The 14,447-nt window shown below is 50.4% G+C and overlaps 4 protein-coding genes across 4 annotated transcripts; 2 read left to right on the plus strand and 2 right to left on the minus strand.

Annotated features, from left to right (window-relative positions):
• Positions 1 to 846: 846 nt before the first annotated feature.
• On the minus strand, positions 847 to 1,398 carry JN550_009920 (uncharacterized protein; the record flags this gene model as incomplete). The annotated part of the gene is made up of 1 exon (XM_049322044.1): positions 847 to 1,398. One exon carries the CDS (start codon positions 1,396 to 1,398, stop codon positions 847 to 849), a length of 552 nt encoding a protein of 183 aa, XP_049168038.1.
• A 430-nt stretch (positions 1,399 to 1,828) lies between these two features.
• On the minus strand, positions 1,829 to 2,652 carry JN550_009921 (uncharacterized protein; the record flags this gene model as incomplete). Its single annotated transcript, XM_049322045.1, has 3 exons — positions 1,829 to 2,138; positions 2,201 to 2,385; positions 2,443 to 2,652. 3 exons carry the CDS (start codon positions 2,650 to 2,652, stop codon positions 1,829 to 1,831), a joined length of 705 nt encoding a protein of 234 aa, XP_049168039.1.
• A 3,689-nt stretch (positions 2,653 to 6,341) lies between these two features.
• Positions 6,342 to 9,048, plus strand: JN550_009922 (uncharacterized protein; the record flags this gene model as incomplete). Its single annotated transcript, XM_049322046.1, has 6 exons — positions 6,342 to 6,594; positions 6,650 to 6,781; positions 6,861 to 6,982; positions 7,058 to 7,316; positions 7,367 to 7,556; positions 7,626 to 9,048. 6 exons carry the CDS (start codon positions 6,342 to 6,344, stop codon positions 9,046 to 9,048), a joined length of 2,379 nt encoding a protein of 792 aa, XP_049168040.1.
• Positions 9,049 to 10,292: 1,244 nt separating this feature from the next.
• Positions 10,293 to 11,961, plus strand: JN550_009923 (uncharacterized protein; the record flags this gene model as incomplete). Its single annotated transcript, XM_049322047.1, has 3 exons — positions 10,293 to 10,690; positions 10,741 to 11,533; positions 11,581 to 11,961. 3 exons carry the CDS (start codon positions 10,293 to 10,295, stop codon positions 11,959 to 11,961), a joined length of 1,572 nt encoding a protein of 523 aa, XP_049168041.1.
• Between the last annotated feature and the right edge of the window lie 2,486 nt (positions 11,962 to 14,447).

A 14,447-nucleotide genomic window follows, 5' to 3' on the forward strand; every position in this document is an offset into this window, starting at 1 on the left:
GACCTGTCCATATATGCTCGCGTGGTATCCTCCCTTGATCGTTTCGCATTGGTGTACATTAATGCCTTGACCGCCTTTATGTAAAACGTCTAGCTTCTATAATCGTTTCAATCTGATCCTGTCGTCTCCACCGTAATGGTCGAAACACTACTTGAGTGGTTTGAGTAGTATTGGCCGACAAGTGTAGAGATACTCTCGTATCCGACGCAATCATGCCAGACAACATTCCCATTCGGCCAATAAATCATGGAAACCCCTATCAACAAAATTGTCGGCATACCAATATTCTGTGCCAAGCCACCGTCCAGCCTTCCAAATCCCGGGATCTCTCGGACGAAGAACAACTATCACTTCTTAAGACTCCCACGATCCACCAGTTTGCGTGGGTACTGACACGTCGGATCTTTTCTCATTGCGTTCAGCCTGCTGACCTCGTGATAGCATACATCGCACAGCGCCTTGAGCGGGTCAGCCTTCCCAACCGTGCCGTTCACGCACAGAGCCGTAGGGCGGACCCTGCATTGGCACTGGCATCGTCTTGAGCTCAAATTGAAAGCCATCCGAACCAAGCATGAGATCGCGAGGGCGGTCTTGTGCGAGGGGATTCGTAGTATGCCAAGTAGCACACAGTCCTCATCTCTTCTTGCCTTCCGGTAATGTCTTCAACCACCCTTTCACTGACCTGGGTCAAAGAAACCCCATGAATGGCTGCTGGACCGGTACAAAGGCTTTCCCAATTGGAGCCGAAGGTCTCATCCATACAGCCCTGTCGATGTACCTGCCGAGTCAAAGACAAAGCTGAGCGGGCGGTTGACCAGTTTCTCCGCGACTCCTTCAGACAGGCTCCTACACATTCAAGACGGGCCCCTCGTCGCCGTACACCGGATCGCGACTAAACCAGGGCAGTTTCTCAATGGCCCTGACTTTCGCCTCCTCGCCCTTCTTGCCGTAGCACATATCCCAGCTGCAGCCCCTCGGGTAGCTGCCGACCATCTCGAAGCCCTCGCCTCCCTCCTCCGCCTCCCGCAGCAGCCGGTGCCCGACCCCGGCAGGGACCACGATGACGTCGCCGCGGCGCGCCTCGAGCTCGACCTTGCCCGGGTTCTCCTCGCCGCCGAAGCACAGCGCCGCGCCGCCCCGCGCGATGCACAGCACCTCGTGTGTCGTGCTGTGGAAGTGCGTCGTGCTGTACATGGTGTACCGCCACTGCGGCTCCACGACCCCGACCGCCCCGAGGTGCGACTCTATGGCGGAGGCCGTGATGGAGGAGGGGAAGACGCCGTGGTAGTGCAGCAGCGGCTTCCGCTGCAGCGATGTGTTGGGGATCAGGTTGTGCGCGGGTATCTGATGCTTGGTGACCCGGAGAGAAGCTAACAGGGTGACCTTGGCTGCCGCCATGGTATTGGTACGGTCGGGGGCGGTGATACGAAGACAGCCGTCGCGGAACAACGAAATATCAGACTGCGGCAGCGGTAAATACGTATTCAAAGCCTGTCCCGTCAGATGCAATCATGTTCCGCTGCTATTAGTATGCTCGTAAGTTGTAGTTAGGTCATGATGACTTAAAGTGCTTGTGTCTGGGTCAAGTGGGGCTGGCACTGCGACCACGCAGATCAGCGACTTGGCTACTAGAATTTGCGACGATACTCCATATACTCGGATCCACTTTCAATTCAAGATGACATGTATATAATCGCGCTCCTCTCTATGCCTAGGTAGACCCGAATGGTCTCAAAGAACCCATACACCACAAAACTCCGTATCAAGTTTGACAGTAGGAAACACTCTGCTTCTCCATCCATTCACTGGCAGCATTGCTCCTTGCCCCTTAGTGCTGCCACATCTTGTCCCAGTTGGTACCATCTGGGAAAGTGGCTCCGACCTTGGGAACACCGCAGCTCCAGCGCTTGGAGCGGTCTTGAGTGATAGGGGTGTTTCCGCCATGGACCCAGCGGCAGAGCCACGGACCCCTATGACAGTTCAGCGGTGCGATACCCTTCTCGCAGAGGTCCGCCTTGTCCTTGGCCCTGGCCATATCTGTGACTTTCCATTCCTTCCAGTTGCCGACGTTCTTCACCTTGAGCACGGGCTCCGTCAAGCCCTGGCCCTCGGCACCATCTCGCTTGGTGTAGGTGAGACTGAAACAGGACGTAGCGGGTAAGTAAATGTTCTCCGTTTCAAAGTTGTGCTGAATACTCACCTGAATTCTCCAATTCTGGGATCCTTGATGGTCTCAGTACCTCCGACGAAGCAGTTCTTGTAGTCCGCCTTGTTTGGGTAGTACTCTGTCTTGCCCCCGTCCTTGCATTCAACTGAGATTGTACACTTCCCGCCGTCCACTGTCTTCATGAAGACTTCGCACATGTCCTTATTGGATTTGAAGTCCTGCACAGTTTCGTCAGTCGCGCCGCCTTGCGCGGAATTTGGGCATCGGAATCATACCCAAGCGTTCTTCTTCTCGTCATCGGTAAAGACACCAATTGCCTTCAGAATTTCCTTTACGAGTTGTGCACCTGCGAGTGCTACGTTGCCTCCGTCACCGGCGCGTTGCTCGAGGGACTGCACGGATGAATCGACAGGAACCGCTGCTGGCGATGCGGATGTAGCTGCTGCAAGAGCTGCAACAGCAAAAAGACGTAGTGCGGCAACCATTGCAGTTGAATTTGGGCAAATGTTAGAAGGGATGTTATGTGTGATTGTGTTCTGAGCGTACTTGAAGGCTTGAGAAGATGAATGGTTTTCGAATGGCTTTCACCGTGCTTTCTTGACTGGCCTTATATAGATGCAAGACCAAAGTCCTTGATATATATTTGGTATGAATTCTTTGCCATCATAGAACTATCGCTCCAGCGAGGCTGTGAATGAATCCGAGTATTCCATCCTATGCCTGGTTTGTCTTGGCATCGTTGGTGGTAACATCCTCCGCCAAGAGCATGGCGGGAGAAATTAGGCCATTTCTACAACTATGCACCATGCTTCGCACTGAAGATCTCACCTAGCTATTGTCCAGATTTTGACTGCGACGTAATCAGCAAGAGCCTGGACCTTATGGTACAGCCTCGGCGGGGTTTACGGGGTGCGCATTTGTAATCCTTTGCAGCCCGGATCCGGCTTCAGCCTCGACGGTACTTACGGAGGGCGCTTAGGCACCCTCCTTTTGGCGTTGTGTTTAGGATCAACTTTGGCGGCTCTTACGAAACACACATATCTTGGCTACTCCTGGATGATTTCTACGTCAATATTCATTCTCTTCCTTCACAAGATATGGACAAAGCCTTGATGATTTCGGGCTCCCCATGCATGGGTAGATCTAGAACAAGCGTAGGAAGGTGATGCAATGATATCGTCATCAGATACTGCAACTTTACCCACATATATTCAATGTTGTTCGAGAGATTGCTTCTAGCTAGTTCCGAGTCAATAGAGTGTTGGAAAGATCCAAAGACAATGAGACTCAGCAAAACAGCATTGGACTATTGGAGTCCGAAACTGCAACAGACGGGTCGCTGGCATTCTGGAACTCACTAAATGGACCTGCCAAAAATAATAAAGTGCCACCTGAGTATTCTAATCCAAATTTGTCCATGAATTCTTTGAAAAATGGCAGTCCGCGTTTGGCCCCCTCCAGCCATGCGCCTTCCTGCTGGCTTAGCGCTGCTCAAGCTGATGCCTAGATTGCCGACATTCATATTTACTCTCACTGCCGGGAGTCAGCTCTTGGCAATGTAATCAAGTCGCCAAAAGAGCCAAATTTACCTTGTGCAAATGAAACTCAACGCATCTTGGCAAGGCGACTTTGGTTGTCATCATGTAGGAAAGGGGATGAATACAGCCACTTCCTCCCATTGCAGACGGGCATTTTGCCCTCCTTATCAGCGGTTACTAAATTAAGACATTGTTGTAGTCAAAAGCATATTCCATTCAGTCGCATGCTACAAAAGTACCAACGGTTGAGTATTACCAACCGCTTTGCGAGTCAATTCATACAATGAGCTTCGGGGTATCCGGTTTGATCATCCATGACAGCCGCGTACTAGTTCGCCATAAGCTGGAGCCTACGTCAAACATAACTCAATGACTGTACAAAAGGGAGGTCTTTATGGTAACCGGCACGTATCCACGGCTCTATTTCTTTTAGCATGTACTTCCAAGAGGACACTTCTGTGATTCGCGTTCATTATGGATGACTTTTGCAGACTGTACCTTTGATTGAAAGCTCGCCTGCCTGGTGATTCCGATCAAAGACATCTGATGAGCAGTCTAGCCATACCACTTTTAAGACACAATCAGAATCAGACCAATACGGTGAATGTCTTCAAATTGTTCTCCTGCACAGGGCATGGTCTAGTTTGCTCTGGACACGCGTATCGTTCTTAATCTAGAAGTTACTGGCGAGCAAATTTCCTCAATGTGTTTCGCACCAATCCGAGAACTAGCCGGTGGACACAGCCATCAGGGGTTGCGGAGGTACTGCCGATGTAAGACTCAAGATTCAGGATGAAGCAACTCACTAGATCAGTCTGATTTAGTCTCCGCAAACCAGAAAAGCATTACATATGGAAGACATCCGAGCACGGGTGGACCGCTTGCCCGTGCCGCCACAAACAGATGATGAATTAAATCGGAAACACCTAGTAGAGAAGTAAGACAAGTGACCTATTCTTGCCAGTTGAAACTGGGTATCGCCAAGGGATGAATGTTACAGTACTTGCGAAGACGACTGTTCTTGGTCGCTCTCAACCATCATAAGGGTAGTGGACCTGGCGCGTCTTGTCTCAACCTTCATCACGCATAACACGGGATTATTTGATCCATGTCATGTCGGTTTCTGATTCTACTAGAAACAATAAGGCTAGCTCTTAAACCTCAACGAAGGGCAACCCTTTGCCCAGGGGTTTGTGATGAGTAACCCTGCCTCCTTGGTAGGTTTTGACTTGGTGGCTTCACAAGATACATGGACGGTATCCAACCCGCGAAGCATACGTCAGCGTTCATGTATATTGCCCGCATGCGTTATGTCGGTCCGGTCCGCTTCTGCAGACCACAGGCAGCCACTGATCTGGTCCAAGGCATGATCTTACTTCATCAAGGCCCTCCACGCCACATTTGTCGGTGCATGTGTTCGTACCTTGGCAGAAAGCAGAGAAGTGCGAAGGTAGCTGAAGCTCCATGGTGGTTGTGAATGAATCAGATGTCTCTAAGTGACATGACCAATAGCAGTGTTGGAATTCAAATTCAGCTGTACTCATGCATACGCACTAATTTAGTTATACCTGAAGTCAGCCACACCAGGCCGCATGATCACCCCACAGAAATTGGGCGCCGTGCATGGCGGGTCGGTTCCTTGCGTAGCCCTATAGCCGCCAAATCACTGCAGTACCCGACGATAGCCTTACTGCAGCTGAAGTAGACATAGTCACTCACATGCTCCCACCAGCCCCTGCGCAGTTCCTCTAGTGAATGTTGCTACTTTTGGAAAATGCAACGTTCTTAGCATATTGGAGTTCAGGCGAAATTAATCGCATTAGTATGGTTGGTAGAACCAGCTCTCTTGGCCAACAACAATTCCAAGTCCAAGATCTTGTCAAAAATGCCACCCCTTCTCGCGACGTCCTTGCAACTGCGAAAAGCAATATTCCAGTTTTCAATGGCTCATTTAATGCTTATTTACTATTTCAGACCCATAGTGATCACCCTAAACCAGCCTCACATGTCATTAAAAATTCCTGATAATGAACCTCTAGCAACTACACAATTCTGAAATATGTGGACAATCTCGCTCAGGTCTGGTCTCATCACACCGCTAGCCAAATCTACCCCTTTCTTGGCACTAGACTCAGACATACGGTCAAGGAGTTGGCATATGGTGCTGTAAAAGATTGCGTGACAAGGCATCCATCAATGGGTACGATCAGCACAGAGATTGAAGGCCGTCTCAGTGCTACGGCCATGAACCCAACTGATCGACGTGATTATGGTTCACCTAAACAGAAACAAGCCAACTGCGTTGCGTATCAAAGGATAGCAAGAAAGCAATAACGTGACGCATCTTCCGCTACTAGATCAAGCCATAGTACTTCTCAACCAAGCTCTTCAGGTCGCCGAGTGTTGACAGGGTGAGACTGTTGTTGGTCTAGACTCAACCAAGTACGGTATGTCGAGCCTACGGAGCACGTAGGTGCGGCTGCGGACAGAAACACTCCTTTCTACATAAACGACCCAATATTCCTGTCGAAAAGAGTTATATCAGCTCAACCAAGCATTCACTCGTTTCCCACAGTCCTCTTCTCGTTAATTCTCTACATAGAAACACTCGTTCTTACGTTGCTATTATCTTTACCATGTCTGTCGATACAGGATCAGTTATCACTCCGGTGACCGAAAGCATTGGCGTTGTTGGACTCCGGAACACCGCGACCAAGAACAAGCTCACGGATACTGTTGTTCCCTTATGGGAGCTGCAGGCCACGGCTGCCAGCGTTCCTTCGGCTGAGTCTTTCAACTTTACAAACCCAGGTGCCGAGTCCGTCATTGGTGACGATGAGCGTATCAAGGTCTCACCTGAGCACTTTTTGCCGGGCGGCAAGTATCGATGTAAGTGCTGGATCTCCAAGTGAGTCCCTAGTGCCATGATGCTAAGGTTTTCCAGCCATCGTCAAGCTTTTCTTGAAGTACGAGAACCAGCCGGCTTCTGCCAAATGGCCCATCGCCACCGGTTGGCTTATCCGCCCTGATCTTCTTGTGACTGCTGGTCATTGTGCCTTTGACTGGGGTCACAACAGTAAGTACTACCTTCTCTTTCCATAGTCCCGGAGTAATGCTTTTTCCATATGATCTCTTACTAATTCCATGCCTCGTAGTGGGTCGCCTCGTTCAGGTCAAGTGCTACATTGGCTACAATGGCAACGAGTCTATCAATGACAGCCGCGCCGAGGTCCAATTTCGACAGGGCAAGCGCATCGCGACCACGCTTGAATGGATGGTATGCGACTCCCAGAGTTTCCCTTCTGCTCTTTGGTTCACAGACAGAAGATGCTGACTTCCGATTGTCGCACAGACGGCCAAGAATAACCGGAACTTCGATGTTGCCTTCATTCAAGTCGACAGGGCCTTCACTGGAATTACTCCCTTCAAGTTTGCCGACACCCCTCTTTCTGGTACTGCGTCCATCGGTGTTGTTGGATATCCCGGCGATCTCAGAGATGAAAAGACCAAGGAACCGGGCGCCCACATGTACGAGATGTACTTGTCTAACACTCATAACTTGGCTGAGTCTCAGTGGCGTATGTTGGAGTACCAAATCGATACTTATGGAGGTCAGTTACTGCATGCTACGCGAGATTTCCCAGTTACTGACTTAATATAGGAAACTCGGGGTCTCCCGTGATCCGAGAGAGTGATCATGTCTCGATCGGCGTCCACGTCTACGGAGGCTCCCCGAATTCGGCGTCCGTGATCGGCATGTACGGAAACCCTTTTCTTGACTACGTCGCGGCTTTCGACATGCATGCCCAAAAGGTCAATCTACCAGGCGCGATCTCAACTCCTGGAGTGCAGTACATCACCGTGCCTACCTCGAAGACCCCCGACGTGGTCAAAGGCCCTGTTGACTGAACCAAGTCTAGCTTTGGAATCTTCAACACACAGCAAGGCTTCACCCAGGAAGCACGTCCCACTCAACACAACGGCTTCTCCCAGAACGGCTTCGCTCAGAGCGGGTTTCAGCCCTCCAGTGGAATCCATGACCACGGAAACGGTCATATCGCCTACAATGGCCATCATTATCCGGCAGGGAATGGCCGCCAAGATGGCTCGGTCGCGTGGCAAACCCGCCCTGGAAATGGTCTCGTCAACAGTGGGTTCAACTCTTCCGGATTCAAGGCGGTGGAGAAATCGAAAGGCGGTCGTGGGACGACTCCTCTTTCAGCCATGGATGAGGAAGGATTCATGGAGTTCCTAAAAAAGGGAATCAAGGTCGGCGGTCCTATTTTGAGCGACGTCCTGGGGACCGCCCTCCCCATGGCCTTAGGACCTCTCGGTGGCCCGATCAGCTCCCTCGCGTCCGTCGCGATATCCGCTGCCGGAAAGCTCGCCGAGTCCGGGGTAACTGAGAGTGGCGGCATCGGACCAGTGGTTCCCCAAGGCGTTGCCGAGCGTGCCATCATGGCAGAAGCTGCCTTTCAAGCCATGATGAAGATGGACCACCAAACGCTGGCTGAAGAAGGGTTCTTCGGCGATATGTGGAATGTCGCAAAGAAGATGGCTCCTGTCGTCAAACAGGTTGCGCCTAAGGTCCTCGAGGCTGTTGCCCAGCCAGCGCTCCAGATCGCTCTCCAGTCCCTTGGTAATGTTCAAAAGAGTAGCGCTGAGGGCTTCCATGATGCGCCAAAGACTATGAACGGTGTTAAGAACCGGAGGGCCACCCCTGCTATACAATACAGCCGCAATCTTCCTGCAAGTGGCGCAGAGGCCTTCCTTACCCGATTTGAAACTGCAGCTTCGGCAGGCGAAGAAGGCCTCTTTGGTGACATCTTCAATGTCGCTAAGAAAGCTATATCAGTTGCCGGTCCTGTATTAACCAAAGTCGCTAAGCACGGTCTTCCTCTCCTTCAAGGCATGCTGACTGAAGCCGATTTTGAGGACAACAAGCCGTCGGCCATCTCCGGTATCGATGGACTACACGAGCGTGCCATTCTTGCCGATGCTGCCCTCCAGGCCGCCATCAACACTCCTCAGCACTTCCTCGAAGAGGAAGGATTCTTCACATTTATGGCCGATGCCGTCAAGAAGCTAACCCCTATTGTCGTTAGGGCTGCGCCAGCCGTGATCAACGCTGTTAGCCCAGTCGTCAGCAACTTGCTGGGGGCCAGTGCTGGTACCGAAGCGTTTACAACAAGTAGCCACACCAAAGGACTACGCCCCTTGGTCCTTCACGCTAATGGCAACGGTGGTAGCACTGGCTACAACAAGGACGCCTGGAAGCAGCTCCAGGACCACCATGCCGCCGGCGGACAAGGCGAGGGGTTCTTTGGTTTGATCCACACCTGAATCAGCATTCTGTCTTCGACAAGCTTATGTCGTGAGCATGCTTCAGGTCAAATTTCTCGATAACTAATAGCTGGGGGAAGCGACCCAGTGGACCTAATTTGAGAACCCAACTCCCTTTGTTTCCTTCATTATTTTCTTTTCGACGATTTCATAACACGCTTGTTTCACATGATCTAGGGGATGGAATTATAGTATTGGCGGTTGTGGTATCATGGTGTCTGAAAACCCACTCGGACAACTTTGTATTATTTGTACTTTATCACTCGTATACTTTAAGTTATGTTCTTCGCCCATACACTGGTTCTTTACTCGTCTTGTGACTGTTTAAAATCCTCTTCAGGTAGGTGTAGTCACCTCAATGAATCGTTGATCACCATTCTGAACACGGCTTATTTCGTGCCTGCTAGGCTCAGCCAGTGTTCAGCAGCACGTATGAATGATTTGTTTACGCGCCTAGTAGTTTAATTTGGAAGCATCGAGACGACTATACAGTATCACTTTCTTTTAGCATTCCATATGCGAAGGAATCAATGCCGCACTAACTCTGTTCATTTTCTACCGATATCCTGCCTTGGTACTACATCGTGAGTAAGCTATTCCTGAAATCAGCGACAAATAAGCCATAACGGTGCGATCTTGCGTAACCTCCACTAAAGGGTGGCTAGCTGTTTAGATCAGGCTCCAGGCCTTCCATAGCGTTCATAGTGCCCCAATATAAGCGCGAGTTTGACGCCATCGGCGTTGAGGCGCAATTGTAAATCATAACGGTCATCAACGTCAGGTTGAACGCTTTTGGGCAATAATTGTCTCTCCATTTGATGGTATCTCGCATTCGATATTGTTCTGAGGTCAGTTAGCCTGTCAGGCTTTTTTTTTATCTATGGCACCGAGAAATTGGCCTTCCAAGAGCACCTCACCGGCCTGCCTCATTCGAACGCCGTGGCCGCAAAGGTGCTCACTCAACATAGCTCAATACGGCATAATACTCCTCGACGGAACCAATTACATGCGTTCAATTACTCAAGCCATCCAGGTGTCCCCCACAACTTCAGATGTTTAGTTCTAGTCCCTGCATCAACCGGTTCCATGTTGGCCATCAAGGTGCTTAACCCGGACGTTGTGGTAGCCTACAAGGTGTCTGGCATTGATAAGCCAGCACCAAGCAAAAATCCAATGGCAGTTCTGATAATTCCAATTCATCCATTCCCATAACCTCTGCGAGACCAAGGGTTACATCCGTGAAGATGGCGCCCGGAGCATTGATCGATTCACCGCGCTCTTCGACATCTGTTCCGGCAGAGCGAAGATTGCCAGTCACTCTGCTCAGCGGTTTTCTCGGTGCTGGTAAAACCACGCTTCTAGAACATATTCTCACCTCTCCAGATCATGGACTGCGAATTGGTGTCATCGTCAACGATGTGGGCGCGCTCAACATCGATGCTGCGTTGTTGTCAACTCATGACGTGACACGGAAAGAAGAGCAAGTTGTCTCTATGCAGAACGGCTGCATCTGCTGCACTCTTCGTGGTGACCTGCTAGAAGAAGTTGCTCGACTTGCTGAAGATCGACAAGTGGACTACCTCGTCATTGAGAGCTCCGGTGTCAGTGAGCCGATGCAAGTCGCCGAGACTTTTTCGGACGAGTTGAGTTGCTTTTTTCCACATTTTGAATCCAGCTAATTTACCGTCATAGATTCGCCGACATGCACATTGCTACTGGCCATGATCTAGAGGCGGAGGGCCAAGAAACCAATAAGAAAGTTGCCGAGATTCTTAAGTCGGGTGGTCTGTCCAAAGTGGCTCGACTGGATACTTGTGTCACCGTCGTCGATGCAGTCAACTTCATGGATGACTTTGCTACTCCCGACTTCCTTCAAGACCGCCAGGCAGATGTGCCGGAAGAGGACGAGAGAAACATCTCAGATCTCCAGGTTGATCAAGTTGAATTTGCGGATGTCCTGATCATCAACAAATGCGACATGGTCTCCGAAAGTGAAGTCAAGCGAATTACCGGCGTGATCAAGAAGCTGAATCCTGATGCCAAGGTCTTGACAACTGTCAAGTCTCGCCTCGATCTCAAAGAGATACTTGATACGCACTTGTTTTCTTATAGCAAAGCAGTCTTGTCGCCTGGCTGGCTGAAGAGTATCAACGAAGAGATCAATCCCGAGACAGAGGAATATGGCATTGGAACATTCGTATACCGTGCTCGTCGCCCGTTCCATCCTGAAAGGCTTTGGGAGACAATCAAGGATGTCTTCGTAGTCATTCAGGAGGAATGGGTACCGGATGAGGGCGAAGACGAGGAGAGCGATGACGGCACCGAGGAAGACGACGAGTGGGAGGATGAAATGCAGGTCGATCAAGAAAAGCAGCAACCTCAACTCGATGCCAAGGCTAGGCTGGCATCAAAACTACAGAACAAGACCTTCGGCCCCCTATTGCGTTCCAAGGGCTTTCTGTGGTTGGCAACGCGGCCCCGAATGGTATGTCAAGCAAGGCTCACAGCATTTCTACCCACTAACATCTTCAGTTTGGCGAATGGTCACAAGCCGGCGTCATGCTTACTATCAGCGGGGGTGGGCTCTGGCGCTGCGAGGCACCAGAACATGAATGGCCTACAAGTGCCGTCGAGCGAGAGGCCATCATGAAGGATTACGAAGGTCGATGGAAGGACCGCAGGCAAGAGATCGTCTTCATTGGACAACAGATGCGAACAGGAGCAGAAGACCGCCTCCGAGCAGCTCTTGATGGTTGCTTACTCGATGACAAGGAGTTCCGCGCATGGGAGAGAGCCATGACTTCGAAGAAGCCACAGGAGAGGTTGGACAGCCTTTTCGACGATGGATTTGAGGATTGGCCCGAGGATTCCCACGCAGGTCATGATCACGATCATGAGGGCCACCACCATTGATACCAAATACCGCAATGCAGTTGGTCAACGTGGAATGACTCTCAAAATCTCTCGGTGACACTTATCCTGTTTCGACTGAGTTATCGGTCAAGACCACTGTGTTCATACAAGCCACCGGCAGTAAAATTGACATTTAAATCGTGCACGAGCTATCCCTATGTCGTGAAATTCAGCCGCGGCCGCTTGGCATATAATGATCACGAAGGACAAGAAATAGATCAAAGGCAGGTTAGTATGCCAAGGAGCGCCTGCTGACATTGTTATACAGCCACGGTGCCCTGTCACACAAGACGGACCAACAAACACTCCATCGCTAGCCCTGCAAGCGGGCACGAGGATTCTGTATCTTGATTCATACATACCGACACAGCTCATGTTGTATCGCTTGTGCCAATTCCTACTACCCCCACTCGGGAAAGGCAATGAGAATCTTCACGTTGATTGGTTGAGTCACCTTGCATTGACCTCGTCGCACTTCGTCTCACTGGGCGGCGTATTCCCAGTTGAAACTCCACCAAATTCAAAGGTTCATCTCGAGATGTTATTCTTCGTGCACATTCAAGGGAAGAGAAATAACAAGCGAACATGTTCAGGCATGAATTCGACAAATACCCCTCATCACATTCTCCCTGGAGGAGGCTCGATGAGCAGCTTCCACTAGAGCTGCAGTACGCAGCTGCGGACATAGCGAAAGCCTGCTGGCTGAAGTTCGACGAGATTCGCATAATCGAGCTTGATCCTTGGTATCACTTGGCTCACCTGTCATATATCCCCAGGCCGAATGGAGCTGCATCCGCAATCATACTCAACTGCGTAGAGGGCACCCACTCTTGGCCACCAGACCAGAAGGCGGTGTATATAGTTGACATCTTACGCAAACGGGTCAAGATCCCTCAGTGCTCGGGCAGTCCTAGATATGACGACATTCCTGAAGAAGCCATGCCCCAGGTCTGTCAAATATACAATTGGGTTATGGATATCCCTGAACGGCGGACGGCCGAACAAAAAGGGCGCCGGGAAGTACAACACGAGAAGGCACTTGATGAAGCCCGAGCAAACTTCGCGGCATTGAACGCCTACGAGACACGGCTGAATGACTTTCGAGACTCGCTGCCATCACCAAGAAAAAGGAGGAGATTAGAATTAAAGCAATCGATTTCGCCAAAGACTGGCAAATGCCCGGGCTGCAAGACACCCCTGGTCTACCGCGCTCAATGCAGAATTCTGTCTTGCCCAGAGATGAAATGTCCTGGAAATGGCTCTGATCTTCTGCTTCGGTGCTCCGAGCACAGCTATGAGAGCTACTGTGCAGAGTGTCGCCAGAACGACAGTGACAGTAGCCCTCTAACACTTCTCGAACCGTGCCCGTTGTGCCATGAGGTCAAATGCTTGTCGAGCCTACATCTTTGCGATGGCAAGGAATCAGGAAGCAGAACGTGCCACGAAATGCGGGTCGTCTGCTGTAGGAGCTGTCGTTTGAAGCAAAGAGACAACAAAGAGCAGTTGATGGTTTCGTGTATCAATTTCAACTGTCCAGCTCAAAATGCGGGTCCGCTAAGAGTATGTCAGGAGTGTGCTAACGAAAACGGGATGCGTTGCCAGACACATCCCCAGGAAGCTATCGCAAGGATCGGGCGACTTCCACATTAACCCAACGGGTGACTACCCACCTGATTACCTATTCTAGAATGCTCTACAACTCTCGGCAAGACTCCTTGGCTTTGAGATGCAAACCAAGTATCGTTAAGTATATTTTTCATGCTTAGTAACAAGCGTTATTCATCCTCAACGACCGGTTATTTGACGGCCAGTGTTACCGAAGCAAAGGAGAAAGCTGGTCGTGTTGTCAGTATATGTTCATCATAGCTTTTGACCTTCAGGTTGGAAGATGGTAAACTGGAGTGGCGCTCCAGGACAGTGAAGTCCCAGAACGTCCACAACACTCAAGGCAGTCGTTATCGTCACTGACGACGAATACAACGTGCCTTGCCTAATGGGACACGACTGATCAGAGGGATATCACCTTATATACGTCGTATAATAAGGGCTGTCGGTCGCCAAAACGCAGGGGCCAATTATGCGCGTAAAAGGAGCATTGTTTCTTGGAAATCCATACGTAGCAGGAATGACCATATAGGAAATAAATCGCAGAGCCACACACCAGCCACATCACCCCAGGTCAATGGTCATAACAGGCAGCAAGTTACTGATCTCTGACATTGCTGCATTACGCTGTTGTTACTTGAATGTTTCTCTTGAAAACGCTGCATCACTGGTGTAGTCCGTTATCCATAGCTGTTTGTGCTTGGGAGGTGGCGGATAGTTAAGCCAGACCAGAAACCACTTGGAGGAGCGTGTATTGATGTCTAACAATAGTTGATGGCAGCACGTTTCTTAGAACTCAGAGTATATATCAGGTTTAGCTGGCGTCTGCGTCTCGATTGACGATGACCAATGGACGCAGTAGATGGACGCGGATGGTCTAA

This window comes from Neoarthrinium moseri, assembly GCF_022829205.1.
Source record: "Neoarthrinium moseri strain CBS 164.80 chromosome Unknown scaffold48_Wmoseri_CBS_16480, whole genome shotgun sequence".
NCBI lineage: Eukaryota > Fungi > Ascomycota > Sordariomycetes > Amphisphaeriales > Apiosporaceae > Neoarthrinium > Neoarthrinium moseri.